Source organism: Symsagittifera roscoffensis, chromosome 2 (assembly GCF_963678635.1).
Source record: "Symsagittifera roscoffensis chromosome 2, txSymRosc1.1, whole genome shotgun sequence".
Classification (NCBI taxonomy): domain Eukaryota; kingdom Metazoa; phylum Xenacoelomorpha; order Acoela; family Convolutidae; genus Symsagittifera; species Symsagittifera roscoffensis.
The window spans coordinates 4,062,530-4,085,041 of NC_087063.1; the positions used below are offsets into that span (position 1 = coordinate 4,062,530).

General features: G+C 34.3%; 2 protein-coding genes across 2 annotated transcripts in view; one reads left to right on the top strand and one right to left on the bottom strand.

Moving 5' to 3' along the window:
• The first annotated feature begins 12,315 nt into the window (after positions 1-12,315).
• LOC134840421 (uncharacterized) lies at positions 12,316-18,778 on the top strand. The gene is made up of 5 exons (XM_063856207.1): positions 12,316-12,526; positions 12,998-13,175; positions 13,604-13,765; positions 17,504-17,682; positions 18,539-18,778. The coding sequence occupies exons 1-5, from the start codon at positions 12,484-12,486 to the stop codon at positions 18,634-18,636; spliced, it is 660 nt and encodes a 219-aa protein (XP_063712277.1). The 5' UTR covers positions 12,316-12,483; the 3' UTR covers positions 18,637-18,778.
• Positions 18,779-18,886: 108 nt separating this feature from the next.
• Positions 18,887-22,512, bottom strand: part of LOC134839570 (protein dispatched homolog 3-like) — a 45,643-nt gene continuing 42,017 nt past the window's right edge. Inside the window, exons 9-13 of the mRNA XM_063855163.1 lie at positions 22,200-22,494; positions 21,096-21,332; positions 20,499-20,632; positions 20,081-20,213; positions 18,887-19,435 (exon numbers count right to left, since the gene is read on the bottom strand). Coding sequence (XP_063711233.1) covers positions 19,077-19,435; positions 20,081-20,213; positions 20,499-20,632; positions 21,096-21,332; positions 22,200-22,494 — 1,158 coding nt within the window. The 3' untranslated portion in view covers positions 18,887-19,076. The remainder of the gene's footprint in view (positions 19,436-20,080; positions 20,214-20,498; positions 20,633-21,095; positions 21,333-22,199; positions 22,495-22,512) is intronic.

Below are 22,512 nucleotides of genomic sequence, written 5' to 3' on the forward strand. Positions count from 1 at the left end.
ATATACTAGAGGGAGCGCACGCCAAAAACCGCGATTTTTTGTCAAAATTTATCAAAAAGTGCCCAAAAACGGCTTTTTTGACCTGTTTTTTCAACAAATTGCCTGCGGCGAAGAATATTTGGCCAAAACAGAGTCCTTTTTAGTGCTGTAGGAGAGCTCGGAAAGTCAATTTGGTCTACCTAAAAAAAGGTCGTCAAAATTTTCGAAAATTTTTCTGAAAATCCGCCCCCCCCCTCGAGAAAATCCTAGATCCGCCCCTGCATAGTATACTGGTTGAGTACCTTCAAATCAAGTAAAACATGCAGAAAATGCTCGAGTGCATGAAATTTAGGATATCATGGTTTTACTTGCGACTTTTGAACACCTTTGCAAAGAGGATAGACAAAGCGTGTAACTTGAATTAAGTCGATTGTGCAATTAACGAGATTTTTTCTTACCGCTAATTAATATGACTTTCAAATTTACGAAAAAAAAACAAAAATTTAGAAGTTTGCTGAAGATACATATATAAAACGCCCTCAGCAAAATTCCATTTGATCAAGTACAGGGGCGAATCTAGGAATTTCTCGAGCGGGGGGGGGGGGGGGGGGCGGATTTTCAAAAAAAATCGAAAATTTTGTCGATCTTTTTTTTTAGCTTGACCAAATTGATTTCTGAGGTCTCCCAAATCACTATAAAAGACCTCATTTTGAGCAAGAGCAAATTTTATGCGCCGCAGCGAAATATATAAAAAAACAGACCGAAAAAAGACGTTTTTAGGAATTTTTGATTTAAAAAATTTGACTCCTGCTCAAAATTTTGACTCCTGCTTAAACAGTTGCCATTCACGTACGTTTTTTTCATAATTTTATTTTCCTGCATTTTTGTTGAATGAAAAATTAGTTGTTTCCTTTTAAGAAAAAATTTAAAATTTATTTAAAAGGCCTGGTTTTTTTTGGTTAGCAGAAATTTTTTTTTGGAAGATTCCCCTTTAAATTTGTTGAAAAATTGGTGAATTGTCTGTCGACTATTCAAACCCGCAGTTTTGTCAAAAAAAGTTTTTTTTAAACATGAAAGTTTGTTCATGCCTGCATGTTTTGTCAGAAAAATTTTTCAGTGGGACGTCACGTTCGATAAAAAAACACGATAATTGTGACTGGTTTAATGTTTTGTCCGAGCAGTTTTGACAATTAATTAACAGTTTTTGGAAAAACTTTCAAATTATATTCTTGCTAACATTGACTCGAAACAAAAAAAAAGAAAATTTGCTGGTGTTTAAAAATTTTATAAAATAAAGTAGCGCAGATTTGTAGCTACAATTTAAAATAAGGCACGTGAATTGCTCCAATTATTGAATTTATGGACCCAGTTCTTATCGCTTTTTGAAATATATAACACTTTTTAAATAAAAGATACATCAAAATTTTACGGACTTTCAAAACATTGAAATATTTTTCCTGACGCGCGCAGTGTTTTTGAATTTTCGTATGGGCCCGGCTCTGAAATACTAATTGATTCATTCGTAAAATGACTCATGACAATTAACCTCAAAAAAGGAATTACACATAAAAATTTATGCCATATGAAAGCTCCTGGAATTTTTTGTCTTTTTTATAAATTGAATCATGTATTATGAAGAGTGAATGTTTCTCTAAAAGTGAGAGTTTTTCTCTAAAAGGAAGAACTTTTCTCTAAAAGCTTGATTTTTTCTCTAAAGAGTTACGTGTGTTTCACAAAGGATGAGTTTTTTCTAAAAATAGAATTTTTTCTCTATTTTTTTCAAAATTGAACACCACACATCACATGTGGTCTATGGACGGAATAACAAAAACTTTCATCTTCATGGTATGTGATCTAAGTTTCAGTGTAAAATTAACCAATTAAAAACAAGTCTGAGCTTTGAAACTAACGTAAAGCTTTTCACCGCACTTACCAATTTTTCATGCAAAATCTCGTATCACACATGTATATCAGGTGGAGTGATATAAAATATTGAAACCTTTTAATTTAGAGTCATCTAATCTATTTTTCGAAAAAAATTTGCTCAAATAGTTTCCTAGTTTAAATGTTATGCACAGGCCTTCATCATTCAGTCACCAATGATCAATACCCATTCAATAGGCAGTGTCATAAAAAACTAGTATTTCAGGAGACGGGAAAAATGACTTGAGAACTTGGCTCTTCTGAATAAATTAGGATGAATTATATAGGATTTAGATCTGCAGAAAAACAATAATTTTATCTCATCTGCATTACATTAAAAGAATCTTCTCCAACTCTTCCCTCACAACTAAGATTTAGAAAAGCAAAATTTAAAGATTTAAAGATTAAGTAATTTTAAAAGTTTTTAGAGCTTTTGAAGAAGCTCAGAGTTTTGTGAAAGTTTGGAAAGATTACCAAATTTGAAACAAACAAAAATCAGAAAATTTATAGATTAACCCAAGCACAAAATTCTGAAAAAGATTGTTTTTGTCTAATTTCAGTCAAACTTCACAAATCCTGGGCCAAACATTCAAACGAAGTCAATTTTTCGTCTTTTGTTCAAGTGAATCGGAATGTTTTTTTTTCAGCACAAGCCGGTTGAAGCAAAGTAACTTTGGTTTGATCAAAAACTGAACATACTTTTTGTGGCTTAAAGGTTCCTTCGAAAAAGTTTGTGAATCACCACATTTGAAAACTTTTCAACTTTTCTATAATTGGCAGGAAAAAAATGACGGAAAAAAAGTTAATCTAGTAGCTTCAAACTTATTTTTCTCTTCGTTGGTAAAAAAAAGTCAGTCCATCTCGAACTACCTCTGTTGATGATATTTCCTGTTTAAAAAAACTACGAAAATTTCAATGAAAATTCATTTTTCCAATCAAAAAAATGTTAGCGCAAATTGATTAGGAAAAAATTAGGTTTTTTTTAATGCCACCCCTTCTGTTCCGTTGTGTGTTTTGGCCAGAACGGTGGTATGTTAATGGATTTTTTGATCATGTGCTGGCTGCGCCTCGTTATAATGAAATCTTGTCATCCGTATATATCTATTATGTAAGTAGTTTCCACTCGACGCCGCGAGTTTTAATTATGTCAAATTGTTGAATAGAAGTTCATAAAAAGGTCTACATAAGATTTATATACTTATCTATCCGGATGCATAACACTCTTTTATCTATCAGCATTTTTTTTTCTGTTCTAATTTTCTGTTACAAAATTGGCGTGTTAGTGTATGACAAACATGTTTTTTTTTCATACAAAAAAAATTTAAAAGAAGAAGAAGAAGAAGAAGAAGACCTTAATTAATCCGAAATCTATCTAGTTTTCATAAACAAAATGAAACGTTGGGAAGAAAGCTGCTGAAAAGTTACGCATAAATTTCGAGATATCTGTCTGGAAAAAACCGTCTGTATTTTCCATGAGTAACCACAGATAATGGCGGCATTCTTTTGCGGAGTGTCGTTTGCGCAAAACAAGAGCGCTCTGAAATGAGTTTTGTCAGCACGTGTTCAGACTGGGTTGAAATAATCTCGAAAAAACAAGCATCTCTTTCTTGTGGTATGGTCTTCATTGTTTTGAAATCCTCCAAGATGCCCAATTGCGCAGCTTTTCTCTGAACACTGTCCAACTTGTTCAGTTGTGCTTGACTCATTCCATCCCAAACGCTCACGAAATAGGTCAAAACAGACAGAAACAGCAACTTGTATAGTAGTTCGAGTTCTTTTTTCTCATAACCTAGACATTTGAGCTTATACAAGAGATAGAGGTTCTGTGACGCGCGGTTTCGAACTGACTCAACGTGACTAGCAAAGTTGAGTTTAGGATCAAACGTCACACTTAAGATTTTCCGGCTGGATTCTATCTGTTTTCTAATATCGATTTCATCTGGTCTCCCATGGTAAATCATCATGAACTTAGTTTTATTTACATTCAAGAGAAAATTGTTTCTCTCACACCAATCGTTTATGTGTTTTACAATCTCTTCGATAGTTTTTTTCACATGTTCATCTACGGGTATGAGAACATTTCCGTCGTCAGCAGAATTTGACAGGCTTCCGTTAATAGTTTCAGGTAGCTGCAAAGCATCGTAGACAATGTTGAAGAGCACCGGCCACAAAACAGTTCCTTGTGGCACTCCGCAGTTGGTACTAATAATTCTCGATCTGTGGCGCCGATGTTCTACAAAATATTGGCGGTTGTAGAGAAAGCTGGCTATGAAGTTGAGACGATACGCGTCGTAGCCCAAATCATGCATTGCCTTGATTATTTGATCGTGATGCACTCTGTCAAAAGCTTTACTAAGGTCCATTGACATTAGCACAGTTGTTTTGATTTCATCGCGTCGTGGTCTCTACAAGAATTGAGCACTTGAACGAGAGCGCACTCTTTAGATGAGTTTTCTCGAAAACCGAACTGATTTGTTCGTAGTTAGGAGTTATACTTTCTTGATATGAACAAATCGTAAACGAGTCTCTCAAAAACTCTACTGATAGCACGGGGCGGAACTGGCCAGGTAGCTTCGGATTTGTGACTTTCAGAATTGGAATGACACGTGAGAATTTGAAAATATCTGGGATTGTCATTGTGGAAAGGCTGATGTTGAAAACATGTTGAACGGCTTCGGAAAGAGCATGTGCGTTGTTCTTGAAAATCCAGTAAGGTAATTCGTCATGCCCACTCGAAATTTCTTGATTTTGCGGTTCGCTCTGTACATTTGTCCCAGACTGGAAGTTAGTGCTCCGCCTGTTGTTGGATGAAACTGTGATTCGATATATTAACCAATCGTGGATACTCGCGTGAAATATGAGTTCCAGTCTTCAGGGTCGAAATCGAGAGTCGAGTGATTTGAGTTTTTGCTACTCCGACTTTGGTGGTATTTGACTGCTCTCCACTACGAGCCTGATCCTCGTTGACCTTTTTGATGTTTGGTGTTAACAAGTATCGACTGGCCAATCTTAGCTGATATTTGTATCGCTTATTCCATTCTGCCGCTTCTCGTTGCTTTCTGTTTTTTCATCAGAAGAAACTTCACGAAAGGAGTTATATGTGGTGGGTCATTCTCAAACAACTTCGCTCTTCTTTTCGGACACTGCATGTCGAGCAGGGAAATTAGTTAATTGATGAGGGAGTTGGCTGCTAGGTTTGTATTTTCCGAAGTTAGAACTTCAGAGAAATCACAATTATTTACGGCGTGGTTCAAACTGTGGATATTATGTGCTCCTGTATCTCTGAAGTATCCGTGAGTCTTTCTGTGTCGTTGCTGTATGACTGGTTCAACAAGAAGAGCCATGTGATCCGTTGTAATGGTGGGTGTGAAAGTTACATACTCTCTGTAGTTGAAATGGTCGGAGAAGTACACTTAATCTAATTGAAATCACTCGTTGAACTAATGCTTGTGACTATTGTGACTTTGGCAATTTCGAAAAGCTAAAAAATGACTACTTAATATATCATAATAATCAATCACAATTGTCAAAAATGATTAGAGCTTTTAAAACCAGATACCCTTACTGTTCGACTTTCGAAGGAAGGGAGAGGATATTTGTGTTTAGCGTGATTTTTTTTCTCGAATAAAAATGTTTAACTTCTGACTAAAAACAAAATTTTTAACAGAACGTTATATCATCTGACAAAAAATTGACGTCTGCAGCTCCATATCGAAAATATATATTATACCTGTAATCAATATCATATGTGTTTTGGAGTTTCGAAAACTGTCCTTTTGGCTGCCTTGTTTTTTTGTGAAGTTACATTTTTCTGGGTTTTTATAGGGGACATAAGTTTTGTGAGACCACAACATGAAGAGTTGAAAAACTTATTGGGTCAATTTTCGTTAATTTTGAATGCGTTAGAGCGGATATAATTTATTGGTTTTTTATAAAATCCTCATCAAACAGAACAGAATTATAATTTTTTTAGTAGTGAAATAAGCATGTTCAAGATTCCTCCAAGCTTATCGAGCAACTCAAACTTTTCAAGCCATATAAAAGTTTGTACATACATCATTTGCGAAAGTCGAATCACAATATGGGAAAAATGTTTATGCATGATTAGTTCACTAGCAATTTTGGAAATAGGAATCACACGCTAGCATGCTAGCAATATAAAACAACCACAATGAACAAAATCTAAAATTTATTTCAAAACGATCAAATAAGTGCACTTTTTTGAACAATTTTTAACCATGCACATTGAAACTGAAAAGATTTAGCAGCTGAATTGGCTTTCAATTTTCAAACTTACCACTATCAACTAAAACCTCTTATCGAAGTAGATTCTATACAAATAGATTCATCATCTAAAGAAATAGGTACAGAAATAGGTTCATCATCAAAGGCACTAGTAAACCTCATTGAATTGAAAGAAACTCTGCCCTGATAAGTGCTTGGAATTGCAGCGAAATCTGCGGATATCAGAACGAGCAAAACACAGCACAAGGATAGCCGGTTTCTGTGCTAATAGCACAGAAAACCCGACGACCATATTTAAAAATACAAAAAAAAAATCAAATAAGTCTTGTATTTTAGGACAAATATCAAAAAATTTCCAAGACTTTTTCTCGACGCGAAAAAGTTTTTTGAATTTTCTAACGTTGAAATCACGACCAAAAAACTTTGATATGATACATCACTCGAACCTTTCAATCAAAAGGAAAACAAGAATACAAAGACACACACAAGCACTCTACCAAATACTTTCAATGGTCGGAACTACAAGCATACGAAAATTATAGAATCGATGTTGATAAGCAGTCAAGTTCTGTGTAATTGATCTGAAAAACCATCCCAAGCATATATATTTCTCACTTTCTTCGAAAGCCGGAATAAAATTTTTTTAAAAAAATTGCGGAAAGCAATCCGATACTAATAGCCACAAAAAGAAGAAGCCGTTAAGAATCTTCAATTTGAAAATTGCCTTGTAGAACAAGTCGTTTAATCGCTATATAAGTAAAAAACATCCGCAACAGTAATTTTAAAAAATGCTGATAACGATAATGTTAACTAACGAACTTGCACAACACCCATGTGATGATCTGAAAAATTACGAGCCGATAATCACCGTATATTGAGAAACCCGGGTTGACCTCCATAGACCGAAAATGCTAATCATACAATTTCATACACTTAGTCTATGGAAAAATGCTAGTCATACAAATTTCATACAGTTTTGTAAAATGAGTTTAATCAAATTTCAAATGTATTTTAAAGTTTTTTTGGTATCGAAATTGGTATCTCTTCATAAAAAAAGGGAAAAAAATGGTATGAAAAAAATGCTAACCATACAATTTCTATATATGGAAATTGTATGATAAGAATTTTTTTTAGAAATTTTTTGTGAAAAAAAGAAGCTTTGAACAATCAATTCAACTACTGGCAAAACATTTAAGCGTTTTTTGAGCTGCTACGACTGAAAACTTTGACTTTTTTTATTAATGTTTTCTGAAAAAAACACTAGTCATACAATTTCCATATATGGATATAGACGCACTAGACGCAATAATCTATAGACGCACGGTGCGGGTAAAAGCTAACACAAGCGGCATTAAAACAAAATGCCAATGACGATTAGTGAACCTAACCAACGAGCTTGGTCAATTCTAACTAACCAAATTTGAAATGAACCGAGTTTGACAGCGTTTTTTTTTGCTTTTTTTGAAAAAATAGTTTTGCATGGTTTTTGATAAACAATAAAAAATTTATGTTTCAAACCAGATTATGACTAATTATTTCAATACTTCGATAAATCTATTGTGGTAAATCTTGCATTAGGATTTAACAGGATAAAATGATTGCGCCGACATTGAAAAAGCGGGGAAGTTTATAAATCTTAGGCAAATTCTCATACTTGAATAAAAAAGTTTCCAGAAAGTCCGTCAAAAAGTTTTAATAATTTTTTTTGCTCTACTGAGCATTAAAACTTGGATGCTACCTCTAAATTGTTTTGTAATACTTTTTCGGTTCATGCTAACACCCCTAATAATACTTCGAAGGGCACATCTACTTAATTGTAACCTGCTAATTTACAAATCAAATTTTGTCTCAAAAAACATACACCAACACTGCTCCTTGGGTGCCCGGGTTGAGTTGACAAGGAACGCATTCGCTGATTCAGAGATATCTCAGTTTTGCGGAAAAATAATGGCTAATCCCAATTTTATAAAAATTTTAGCATTGACTCATGCTTTCAAATATGTGTTTTGGAGTTTCGAAAACTGTCCTTTTGGCTGCCTTGTTTTTTTGTGAAGTTACATTTTTCTGGGTTTTTATAGGGGACATAAGTTTTGTGAGACCACAACATGAAGAGTTGAAAAACTTATTGGGTCAATTTTCGGTTAATTTTGAATGCGTTAGAGCGGATATAATTTATTGGTTTTTTATAAAATCCTCATCAAACAGAACAGAATTATAATTTTTCTAGTAGTGAAATAAGCATGTTCAAGATTCCTCCAAGCTTATCGAGCAACTCAAACTTTTCAAGCCATATAAAAGTTTGTACATACATCATTTGCGAAAGTCGAATCACAATATGGGAAAAATGTTTATGCATGATTAGTTCACTAGCAATTTTGGAAATAGGAATCACACGCTAGCATGCTAGCAATATAAAACAACCACAATGAACAAAATCTAAAATTTATTTCAAAACGATCAAATAAGTGCACTTTTTTGAACAATTTTTAACCATGCACATTGAAACTGAAAAGATTTAGCAGCTGAATTGGCTTTCAATTTTCAAACTTACCACTATCAACTAAAACCTCTTATCGAAGTAGATTCTATACAAATAGATTCATCATCTAAAGAAATAGGTACAGAAATAGGTTCATCATCAAAGGCACTAGTAAACCTCATTGAATTGAAAGAAACTCTGCCCTGATAAGTGCTTGGAATTGCAGCGAAATCTGCGGATATCAGAACGAGCAAAACACAGCACAAGGATAGCCGGTTTCTGTGCTAATAGCACAGAAAACCCGACGACCATATTTAAAAATACAAAAAAAAATCAAATAAGTCTTGTATTTTAGGACAAATATCAAAAAATTTCCAAGACTTTTTCTCGACGCGAAAAAGTTTTTTGAATTTTCTAACGTTGAAATCACGACCAAAAAACTTTGATATGATACATCACTCGAACCTTTCAATCAAAAGGAAAACAAGAATATAAAGACACACACAAGCACTCTACCAAATACTTTCAATGGTCGGAACTACAAGCATACGAAAATTATAGAATCGATGTTGATAAGCAGTCAAGTTCTGTGTAATTGATCTGAAAAACCATCCCAAGCATATATATTTCTCACTTTCTTCGAAAGCCGGAATAAAATTTTTTTAAAAAAATTGCGGAAAGCAATCCGATACTAATAGCCACAAAAAGAAGAAGCCGTTAAGAATCTTCAATTTGAAAATTGCCTTGTAGAACAAGTCGTTTAATCGCTATATAAGTAAAAAACATCCGCAACAGTAATTTTAAAAAATGCTGATAACGATAATGTTAACTAACGAACTTGCACAACACCCATGTGATGATCTGAAAAATTACGAGCCGATAATCACCGTATATTGAGAAACCCGGGTTGACCTCCATAGACCGAAAATGCTAATCATACAATTTCCTACACTTAGTCTATGGAAAAATGCTTGTCATACAAATTTCATACATTTTTGTAAAATGAGTTTAATCGAATTTTAAAGGTATTTTATAGTTGTTTTGGTATCGAAATTGGTATCTCTTCATAAAAAAAGGAAAAAAAATGGTATGAAAAAAATGCTATATATGGAAATTGTATGATTAGAATTTTTTTTTAGAAATTTTTTGTGAAAAAAAGAAGCTTTGAACAATCAATTCAACTACTGGCAAAACATTTAAGCGTTGTTTGAGCTGCTACGACTGAAAACTGACTTTTTTTATTTTTGTTTTCTGAAAAAAAAACACCAGTCATACAATTTCCATATATGGATATAGACGCACTAGACGCAATAATCTATAGACGCACGGTGCGGGTAAAAGCTTACACAAGCGGCATTAAAACAAAATGCCAATGACGATTAGTGAACCTAACCAACGAGCTTGGTCAATTCTAACCAACCAAATTTGAAATGAACCGAGTTTGACAGCGTTTTTTTTTTGTTTTTTTTTTTTGAAAAAATAGGTTTGCATGGTTTTTGATAAACAATAAAAAACTTATGTCTCATACCAGATTATGTCTAATTATTTCAATACATCGATAAATCTATTGTGGTAAATCTTGCATTAGGATTTAATAGGATAAAATGATTGCGCCGACATTGAAAAAGCGGGGAAGTTTATAAATCTTAGGCAACTCTCATACTTGAATAAAAAAGTTTCCAGCAAGTCCGTCAAAAAATTTTATTATTTTTTTTGCTCTACTGAGTATTAAAATTTGGATGCTACCTCTAAATTGTTTTGTAATACTTTTTCGGTTCATGCTAACACCCCTAATAATACTTCGAAGGGCACATCTACTTAATTGTAACCTGCTAATTTGCAAATCAAATTTTGTCACAAAAAACATACACCAAAACTGCTCCTTGGGTGCCCGGGTTGAGTTGACAAGAAACGCATTCGCTGATTCAGAGATATCTCAGTTTTGCGGAAAAAATATTGGCTAATCCCAATTTTATAAAAATTTTAGCATTGACTCATGTCTATTATTCATATGGTCATATGGTTATTTCATGTCTATTATTCTCAGCGCTAGTCATGGACAATTTAGCCATGATAAATTCCTGAATCAGCGCTGAAAAAAATTCAGTTTCAAAGTTTTGTTACGTGTCAATACAATCATCAAAAAACCATTGAGTTATCCTTAAAGTTAAAAAAACTGTAAAAACAAACTGCTGAAAACAACCGAAAAACCTAGTTTTTTAAAGAAAAAGTAGAAATGTGTTAGCTTTGGTATTTGAAGGTCTTGAGCAACTTAACTTGCCTGGAAAAAGATGGTGTTTTGATAGTTTTTGGAATTTTTGGATTATTACTGATTTTTTTTGCTTTTATTGTATATATTTGCCCCCAACATTTTGTTTTTATTGATGATTTTCATGAATTTGTTTTTATGCTCAAAATTTCGTTCATACAATTTTGTATCTTATGATTATTTTCATTCTTTGTTTCTTTTGGTGTGATTTTAATTTTCGTTTTGAGTTTTCAAACAGCATGCTTTCAAAAGTAGAAAAATCTTTTTTTTTTTAAATATAATCCTATTTTAGATTAAAAAAAGTGATTTTTTGGGTCCTTAGAAAATGCATTATAATCGGTTTTAAGCAGATTTTATACCGCAAAAAATCAATTTTTAAGACTTCATAATCAATTTTTCTGAACTGCATAAAATCCCTATATTATCCATTTCAGTGTCTAAATGGATTACACACAATAGATTTTTAACTAGTAGAACAACTTTATAATAACTGATTGCAATCGATTGCAATCTTAGTTTTGCAATGTGAGTTGCGACGAAAATAGGACATCGTTGGAAGGTTTCGGTCGAATCATGAGTCGGACACCTCAGCCCGGGTAGTCAGGATTTTTTTAGGACTTCATAGGTTTTCGGGGTTATAGCAGAGAAAATCCATCTCTGATTTATAGATGATTTATGTCTGATTCAGACCTGAAAATTTAGCGCTAATTCAGCGATGCGTTAGCGCTGATCATGAATAAAGTGACCCTGATCATAGACTGAACCATAGATGGTAATGGCTGCGATATCTCTGATTTAGCGATAATTTTTCCTGTCAACTGAACCCGGGTCGATGATTTAGAGGCCAATTGATTTTTTGAGCGTTTTCTTCAAACATTCAGATCTGCATTTGGAGCTGTTAGAGATTTGAAATCAGCTGCAGATTGTAGAAAGACCCGTCCCAACTCTCAGAGTTTCTTCAACATCAAGCTAAAAAAAATAATCAGCCTTATGATCCTATCCCACAATGACCTTGAAGCATTTTGTTCCAATTTGTACTAAAAAGCGCGTACGGAGTGTAAAAATTATGCTGATGTCTGTCAAACCTTCAAAAAATGGCGCTCACGGTTTTCGTTATAATTTTTTGTGAAAATTTTTAAATCTATAAGCTGTAATACTAGCTAAAACAAAAAAATATAGTAATCTTTGATAGGGTAGACATCGAGAAAAATTGACATGCATCCTACATTAATTAATAATATAATCTTAAAGCCCCCACCACCCGCCGTGATGATCGAAATGGTGAAATCAAACAGGGCGGTAAAACAAAATCGGTTGAAGATGAGATACACTTCTGTAAATAAATAAATAGATAAATTCTACCATTTCATGGTTGAACCGATTTTTTCAATTAAAAATCAGCCGAGCGATAAATGAAATTTCCAGTCAGATTTCAGTGAATTTTGCAATGATAGAACATTTGTACATTGTGCACACCTTTCAAGCAAAAATTGGTTAATAAACCAGCTTTGTTGTTTCTCTTCTCGGCTTTTTTAAATCAATATCCAGTAATCAGTAAATCGAGAGTTATTGAGTAAATATTTTTAAAATGAAGATCAAATCTATCAAAAAAGTACCGGTCGTCAAATTTCGTAAGTGATTTGCTTTTCATTTTTTTGAAACAAAATTTAGATCTAAAACATTCGAAAAACGCCCCTTCCACCGTATAAAAAATTGCGTTATAGCAGACGAAAAGAGAATAGAATAATTTAGCCTTAATTTTAAATCACGTGAACAATCACAAAATCAAAATGTTTGGCTCTTTCACAGCAACTATGATTTTGGTCGACAAAATCTTGGCGTTTGAGTCCAATTTTCTGCCATTTTTAGGGGAACGAAAACTACTTTTGGTGTATGAGGGAAGCTCCAAAAAAAATAATCAGTTTCCAGGAATTTTTCAATTAACCCCTCGCTGAAAAATTAGATTCATCTTTTTTCAACTAACGATTGGTAAATTGATCCGAATTTGCTCTGTCGAAAGTTTTCTCAAACAAACTTTTAACAAATACATAAAAAACGTAAAATGACGAATTTAGGACGTTTTTGACGAAGTTTTTCTTTAGATTTCGTTGTTTGTGTGATATGCAATCTCTCTTCATGTCTATCATTGGGGATTAGTAGAGAACATAAAATATCCCAGGGTCCCCCCTACTACCCGACAATCAGCCAATTCTTCGATCGACACTCGCAATCGAATACATTCACAATTACATACAACCTCAAAATCATGCCTCCATTTGAAAAAGGAAAAACAGAGCGCTAGATTACAATATCAAGTCAACACTAAAAACATCTGCCAGGAAAACTTTAAAGAAATATTATTGATCCGACAAATCAAAAAATGGGGAGGAATTTTGTCTTCGAAAGTGATTTTTTTTTCGTTTTCCGAGCACAATCAGCTGTCACAATTAATCATCGGAAATGACTGATATATTATATTAAAGTTCTTTCAGTTGTAATCTGAACATTTTAAAAAATCCATAAACATTTCTCAATGTCAAGAAAAACCAGTTTGAAAATTTTGAAAATTTTTGTAATTTTTTTCTATATTTAAATGATTTTTCTTTCTTCTTAAGATATTTTAAATTTACAATTGAGTCTCTATATATCAAAAAAAATATGCGGAAATAATAAAAATTATCGATATTGAAAATTTAATCTACCGCTCGAAAAGGAACCAAGTTTGTGGATATGATGCGAGAGCCAAAAACAAAAAATTCCAGAGAAGACGGGTTTGAGAGTGGAAGCGACAAGGATAGATTTAAAGCCTGTCAGCCTTGTTCCAGAAACTGTCCAGTGACATCCAACATTTGCAGCGCCAGTTATCGAGTGTAAGTTTTCAATTTTCATTGGCTCACCAATAGCTTCAGGTGGAGATCAAAAAACGATAGCAAGTCTTTTTTTAAAAGTAGGAAAAATTACTTCAAAAGACGTATTTACTAGTAGCCCACAAACAAAAACGCGCTCATGAATTCAAAGGAATCAGATTAAAAATTACCCATCTGCCACTCTTTTCTACTTTTACTGTAAAGTTAACAGAAGATTTTTTTGCAGGGTGGTTAATTTTCACATCATGAAAAGGATTAGCAAAAAATTTTGCAAATGTTACGACATTAAATGTAAAGCAAAATTATTCGGGAATCAACTCAGAATCTGACTTAAGACATTAGAGTGCATGAAGCGAAAATTCGCACCAAGCGTCAATTTCAAGCAAGGCGCAGTTAGCAGCACAATTAATTGTGGTATGCTGATTGAACAAAGTGTTCTGCGGTGGCTTTGAGGGGTGTAAAAACCGATAGAACGAAGATTTTAACTTATTCCACTTTTGAAATAACAACCAAAACGAAATGAAACAAGAATGCCCGTATCAGGGAGAAGCCTTGAATGTTCCGACCGCCTTTTAAGGTCTATGGAGCAGTAACAACTTGAAAAAATTGAATGTTATACAATAAAACGAAAAAAAATTGAGATTTTTCATATTAATCATTTCCCCAAACGCTATATAAATTACAAGGTGACAGATTCAGCAACTAGTAACAAACCAATTATGGCAAATAGGCTTTCTTCAACCAATTTTGAACGCTTTCTAAGACGAATTGAATATCCGCTTACGCGTTAGTAGCGCAAAATATCGCTCGTTAATTGTCCCAAATTAGCCAAAATGGTAATTTTTATACCCTCATAACTTTACGAAAAATGATCACAGGTGAAATATCTTTTCAAGTTTAAGCTCAGGACAACAATACTTTTAGAATGATATTAAAAAAATTGGCACAGTCAAAAATGGCTAGTTAAAAAGTCGAAATTTGTCTGAAGAAAAGAAAACTATCCCGAGCACAAAAATTCCGTTACTTTCGGTACGAAAGTCAGAATAATAACAGTAAAGATAAGAGTAAATAAAGAAAAACATCAACTTATACAATTTAATTTCTACTCTTTCCTTTCAATTATATCTCACAAATTATTTTCCTCGCTGATACCGATTTGTTTTTGGTCATGAGCGGGAAAAAAACAGCAGCTGAACAAAAATGGAATTATTTTCAACCTAAACCGCCACAACAACATAACGAATGAATCCAGTTGGCGATGCTCGAAGAGACCGTGTAAAAAGCGCATGCTTCTAAGCTCATTCGTTGCTCTGACTCTAATATCTGAGCTCGACTTTGAAATTGGCATGGTTGTTTTATGCTGTGAGTTTTCCGACAAAAGCGGAGAGTCCGCATTTTTGAATTAAAACTTCTTATTTAAAGAAGATTCCTCCTTAATGAAAGATTTCGATTCAATTTGGGTTGGAACACCCCTTTGAGGTCGCATAGGGGTTGGACAATTCCCTGTTTCACTCTTGACTCAGTTCGGTAACGACAAAAAAGGAAGACAAAAAATACACAATTTGGTCAAAGGATGACACCGGGTTTTCTAATTGGAAATAGGGTGTGCCCGTTCTAAGATTAAAAATGGTATCTAACTCCTCAGAACAAAGCAAAGTCTCTCGGAGAATAAATTAGTGTCATTGTGGCAAAATACGATAAACTTCAATTCAGAATAGTTGAAATCCCTAAACATTATAGCAACAAAAACAAACTCAAGCAACTTGAGAGCCTCTTGTTCAATTTTAGTTTTCAGTTTCTTTGTTTCTCTATTTATATATTTCATCAAACTTTTTATGATTTTCAAAGGTTTTACAGCTATTAAATTTTGCCTGCTTCGAATCGTCGCGTGCTGCGATTAGTCGTTTTATTTACAACTGCTACGAATCTCTTGGATGAGTTGTTGCTTGCAACGGCTTGTCGCTATGCACACAATGAAATGGTACCTTAGCAATGGTAACCTGTTTTAAGATCTCCATTTTCGGCTGACTGCTCCTGAAATTTTTCTAATGGTTTCTTGAGCCCAATAAATGTAATTTTGAGAGGTTCTCTGCTGCCAAAAAGCAATTTTTTGTCAAATTATTCTTTAAAAAAGACAGAAAAACAATTTTTCGGCGATTTTTTTAGAAACTTTGTCTGCTGCCAGAAAATTTGGTCGAAATAGAGTCTTACTAATGATTTGAGAGAGCTTAGAACATCACTCTGGTCAATATAGCTAAAAGAAAGGTCAAAAAATCCTAGATCCGCACCTGATCCATTTGCTCAAGGTATCTAGGATTTTATCTAATTGTGCCAGTGCAAAGTCTGTAAACAACTCCTATTTTAAACAAGCATGGTAAATACTTTGTGAATGCAGGAAACCGAGAAGGCAAAGAATGAGAAAAATTGATGATGGTGAAAAAACCACTCCCATCTTGCAAATTTGGGTCAGCTCAAGACAACTCCTCCATCTCCGTTGAAATGTGGAGCTTCTTGAAAATAAAGGAATTCAGCTGAGGAGTTGAGTAAGATCTAGTTGACAAGTTGAAACAGCCCGCTCCTCGAAGAACTTTGTAACAGACCATGAATCAATGCTTGCAAGTAATCATGATGTCTGCTTGTTATGCTGAAAGTTTAGCAGGAGTTGTTTATGCGTGGCGAATTATCCCACTCAACAAATTGTTCCAAATTAAATTGAGGCTAGCTAATCGGTCGTATTAATTTCACACTTGACATTTGATTTTATGTAGAATTCATAGTTTTTCAATTTTTTCTTTTTCCAAACATTTAATGGATATAGGCTAATGAGCAACCGGAACATTCAGGGCTTTGCTCTTACACACGAGCACACTTGTTCGTATTTTTATAGGAGCCTAATGGTAATTTGCGATAATTAACGCGCGATCTATTTCGTGCTATTAACGCAGAAGTGGAGATTTCAATAGTCTTAACAGTTGTTTCAAATTGAAATGAGGCATGCTATTTGGTCTATTTGATACTTTGCTAATGCAAAATTACTTAGCTTTGTATTTAAGAGCGCGTGGAAAGATCGTTTAAAAAAAACTTTATTTTTTTAAATTATGTCACTTTCTTTATAGCGATCACTACTCCATCGACCTGAAAAAACAGTCTGAACTTTCAGGTAATTGATACGAGCAGTCTTGTTTCCTTCTCAAATTAAAATTACTGACTTGATTGTTTTGCAGTCACCAAAACACCAACTAACAACAACATAATTAGGAACGCTCTGACAATTGCAGAACTTGGGTAAATAGTAAAAAAAAACAGGACTACCCGAGACAAGGGTTAAAATCACAGTTCTACAGATGCTTTTAAAACCCAAATTTAAAAGATGGAAAGTTTGTGCTGTTTCAATTCTGTTATTTTGAAAAATTCATATTGCAAATGTCAAAGAGGTGAAGCCCCTCTTTTTTGCTCCATTTTTGTAGTGAAACATTTGTACTGAAACATCTATTTGTACTCCTACACTCTTCAACTAACTTCTTATTTTTGTTTCGGGCATTTTCTAAAAGCAATCATGGCGCAGTACAGATGGAGTTTTTAAATTAATTAGAGTTAACTCCCAAACCATGATAAAATGTGGCGATAAAAGTTGGGGAACAAAAGTAGTAAATAGTCTCGGTTAGTTAAAAATTCACCGTTTTCTCTTTATTTCCAATGTCTCGATATATTCAAAAGGCTCACTTTTCCCTTGTTTTTCAGGTCCATATCCGACCGCACAACAATTGGTCTCGGGAACTTGAGTAAGTCGAACAGTGATTTCTGGACTGGCGATTGGAAACTGACTGTAATGGACTATGAAAACCCAAGCGACTTTGGACTCTTCCGATTCTCAATTCCGCCTTACGAAGTTTTGAATGAGCCAGAAACACTCCAGAAAGGTAATTAAGACAATTTATAAAAAATATTACATCCACAAAAGATTATGATTCCAATTTACTGCAGCCGAAATTTACTGAAATTGGATTTTAAAGGCCAGCAACCTTTAACCTCCAGATTTTTATAGGCCAGCAACCTTCAAATTTTAAAACTCCCAAGACATTTTTCAAAAAAAATATTGAGAAATCATTCTTTTCCGAGAACCAGATTTGTGCTAATTTGTCCCAGAACCAATAACAACATAACAAAGCAATTACTATCAGCTAAATGAACTGAACAATTTCTTTACGCTGAAACTTTCTCAGTTTTTTGTTAATTTCAAAATCTGCGCAAAGTGAATTTTGCTATGTGAATTTTGTTATTAAGGTAGTATTTTTTCATTCGATTCATTGTTTCGTTAGTCCTGTATAGGGATACATAATTTTGATACCATAGGAGGGTGGGCGTTAGGGATTAAGAAGTCAGATGAAAATAATTTCTTTTTTTGAGGTTCATAAGACCGATGATCAGATTTCTTATCGGTGTTCTTACGAGATGAGTTTTCTTATTGTTTGAGTTGTGTTAATAATAACTGAGTCTGTTTCATTCTTGAAAACAATTTTTGGATCTACTTAACAATCTCAACACCCCCTCCCCCCCCCCCCCCCCCTCAATGGTACCTACTTAAGAATCTCCACCCCCCATAAATAAATGCAGTAAATTAGCACTGAGCTTCCTATTGAGAATTCTAATTTTGCTGTGCATTCTGATTGGTCGAAAAATTGACCAATTGGGATCTACTTATCAATCTCCCCCCTTTCTCGAAATGGGTGGATATTGCCAAGTAGATACCAATTTTTTCTGATTATTATGTTTCAGTCGGCTATATTGTTCTGGGTCATTCGCAACTACTTAATCCTGAGCTGCAGACACTGATGATTACCACCGGCATTCTCATCTTATTCTTAAAACTTTGAACTAAATTACAAATTCTTATTAATTCTGTGATAAATTTTTTAAGCTATTAGTTAACGACTACTAATTTATACAACCATTTAAATATTACTGACTGAATTAAATTAGAAATATTAGAATAAGACTGCAAAAAATAACTTTCAACATGAAGAAAAGTCACATTAGTGCTGAATAATTTCCGAAAAAAAATCATATATTTTTTGCAGTCTAAGCACTATTAAAACAATTTTTCTGCAAGGCAATAGCAATTTCCTCAACGCAGTTTCTCAATACAACAGGAATGAATAAATGAAACTTTCATTGACTAATCACAAATCAGTATTCAATTGTTTTGGAAATAAAAAATTTGTGATACGCTGAAAATTTTCAATTATTCGGTCAATAATTCATGACAATCGTCCTCAATCTAGCTCGTGAAACTAATGCAATTATTGAATTTAAATTAAAGACCATTTGGATTGTAAATGGTAATAGTTCCGCTTGCTTCAAGTATTAACACAAATGCCAATATCAGTCCGAGCGCAACACTTACAATAGCCAGTGTGATTGACCGGCTGACAAGGCCTGTTTGGGATCCAACGGGACCCAAAATCGCCAGGAGGGGAAGGGCGAACAAAAGTGTGAACAAAAGTGCTGATGATGACGAAATCATGATGAGAATCCCGAATACGCGAAGGGGGTTCAAGCCGGCGAAAATGAGGGGCACGCAGCCTAAGGAGGTGGTGAGGCTGCTGCTGATTATGCTAAGTCCAATTCGGTTCATTGCACGTTGGCAGTTCAGCTTGCGCAGTTGGAAGTAAGCTATAAAAAGACCACACATAACTGAACAATATTCTTTCAAAAAAATAACTTCAGTTTTTGTGCTCCGTTTTTTTTTACTGGGATAAAAGTTTGAGTCACAATGGAGGCTTTATACCTAAAAAAAAGTATCGGCAAAAATACCCTGAAAGATGTTGGCCGAATTAATTTTCTAAATATGTGAGAATAATTTTCTGCTGTAGCTTTTTCTCGCAACAAAACTTTATGAAAAGAAAATCCAACAATGCAAACAAATTGACTGTTTTTTTTTATTTTTATGTACAGACAACTGAGCTACTTGGCACAAAAATCGGTTTTTCTTGTTTTACTTTGAACTTTCAGAAACAAGTTTTCGAATATTTCAGAAAAATCATGTGCTAAAGTCAGATTCGCAAAGGAGTCGGCTCTTTTTCCTTCCCCCCCCCCCACCTGCAAATTTTTACAAGTAAGTTTGTTGACCACATTGTCCGATTGTTATGAAAATTGATATAAAGACTAATTAGGCCATGACAAACATATTTAGTCTTCATAATCAACCTCGTAAAACCACTCGTTACACTAAAAAATTGAAGCTCGTCTGAGGTGAGGGGGGGGGGGGAAGGAAAAAGAGCCAAGGAGTCAATTGAATGCGATAAGAATGCCACTCACTCATTGAGTCATCTTCATCGTCGTCTTGTTCGTTTCTGCGACTGAATGTGGAGTAGGAGTCGACCAGATGGAACACGTAGTCCACTGAGCTGCCCACCAGAATAGACGCCCCCACTATCTCAATCGCCCCCACCTTAAATACAAAACAAATTGGTGTTTCGAATGATCCCTTCATATTTCTCCTCATCCCGACCCCCATCCGATCAAGACCCCCTCCCCCTTCCCCACTTTGGGAGGGAAAAATTGAAATAGACGTTAAATTTTTTGGCCCAATTAATATCCCCCAAATCGAGCATTTTACACTCATTGCTTTGCAAATCTGAACCGAATTAAACGCTGATGTGGAGGATGTTAACTTGGTCTATCTGGGAGGTGAAGGGGGGGGGGGGGGGAGGGGCAATTTTGGGAGCTATTTTACCTTGACTCCGAAGTAGAAGAAAGAGCCAAAGAGAGTGAGCACACTGGAGAGCACAGTAGTGATGATAACCAGAAGGTACTTCAGACTGGCTGTGAAAAATGCCAGCACCAGAATCACAGTTGAAATAGCCACCACTGAAACGTAGGTTAAAAAACAGTTGGCGCCGCTGGAACAAGTTAAATTTCGAACTTTTGCTCTCATAGATCTGATACTCTTTTCAAGGCAATTAGAAAAAATATTTGTGTTTTCTATATTTATTAGTAATTCCAAGATATTAATGGCAATATCTTATTTTTAGTCAACGAACCTGAAAGAAGCTAGGACAACTAAAACTACTCATTTAGACTTCGGAAGCCAAATAGGTTTCTTACTTTTTCAAATATAATTCCTCTCTTTTTTTAAAACGAAAGCCAGTACTTTTTCCTTTCGTTTTTCTCTAATCTCTGATAATTTTTTAAAAATACTTTGTTTTTTGTTCGATTATGATCCCACGATAACCGTCACACTCAATAATTTAGACTTAGTTTTTGAAGCACTTTTTAAGTTTTTGGAAATTTTCTGTAATTTGAACAGAATGCAGGCTCTGAGTTTATTTACCCATGCTATAAAAAGAACCCATCTTGGCCGCTATCTCCATGAAAGCAGCGTCGAACTTGTCACTTGCGAATTCGATGTTGGTGACACCAGTTGAAGGGTCAAAAGTCTTGGATACTGATTTGAGGAAGTCTCTCCATTCGACGAAGTGGTCTCTAACTTCCCATGAGCTGGCCTTGGAGGGGAGGGTGGATTCGAAGACGAAGATGACGTATCCGGGATATTTGCCGTTCAAGTAGCCTAAAATATCAAAATCTTGAACACGAAAAAGGCTGAAAAGTTAGCGAGAGTAAAAACTTCAAGTTAATTGAAATTTATCTAACGTTTTGCAAAAGAAATCAAAAGGTTTTGATATAATCTAATCAAAATTTGACCCGGATAAATTTCAAGATTTGACCTAGATTCAAAAACTCGCCAAACTTTTCACAGCATTTTTTTCACAGTTGAAACGGCTACGCTGAAGCAAAAAGTTACACAGAAATCTAACAGAAGATTAAAAAAAGGTCAACAAAATTGATTTAATTTGCTTCAAGAACAAAAGCTGCAGAAATTAACCGATATTCAAAGAAAAAATGATAAGCTCAGAAAAAGAGAACATACATTTTTGGAAGTTTAACACTTGAGCACTTGAATAATTTGAGCTCAATTGCTATTTTAAAAGTAAGTTTGAAAAATTAAACCGCCTAAATAAACTGTTGGAAAACTTTCAATTTAGAAAACTGAACGCAAAAACGACACGACCAACTGAAAGTATTTTTTTATCGTTAACTGAATTAAAATATAGCTTGAATAACTGGCAAATCAATTAATCTCAATTTCTTAAAAGTAGCTAATAGACAATCGTTAATAAGACGAGTAACGGATTAAAAAAAGTGACAGTATTTAATTTTTTTTTCGAAAATTTGCATCGGTGTGTTTTTAAATATTATTAATCCATCAAACAAACAAAAAGTAGACAGAAACGGAATCATTTATAATTTTTAAAAACGAGTATCAAAAGCCACGTAATCTATAAAAAAAAGTCAGTGCGAATATTACAATAGGTGTTATATTCAAAAAGTGTTTCAACATAAATTCGTATTTGCTGGTGAAAAAGGATCAACTAACCAATAGTGCCCATTGCCAAATCCCCGCTCACAATTTTTGCCTCGGGGAGTCCTTTACACTCATCAAAACTGTCAAAAGTATCCTCAAAAATCTTCTTGTATCTTCTTCCATTTGCATTCCCATTAACGTCAAACTCACTGATATCAGGAACACACTGCCCCCTTCGGTCTTGGACTAGTTCAAAGTTGTCAGCAATGACCTTGCAAAGAGTACATAACGCCTTCACTGTTTTAGTCGCATCTGCAACTATATTTGGAACATCTGTCCAGCTCATTTCACCGTAGGTTGTGAAGTCATCCAAGAAATTTTCATC

Coding starts and splice junctions, on each gene's coding strand:
- LOC134840421 (XM_063856207.1), top strand. CDS start 12,484: ATGAAGATCAAATCTATCAAAAAAGTACCGGTCGTCAAATTTC. Junction 13,176..13,603: donor AAAATCATGCCTCCATTTGA/AAAAGGAAAAAC, acceptor ATCTACCGCTCG/AAAAGGAACCAAGTTTGTGG. Junction 13,766..17,503: donor TGCAGCGCCAGTTATCGAGT/GTAAGTTTTCAA, acceptor CTTGTTTTTCAG/GTCCATATCCGACCGCACAA.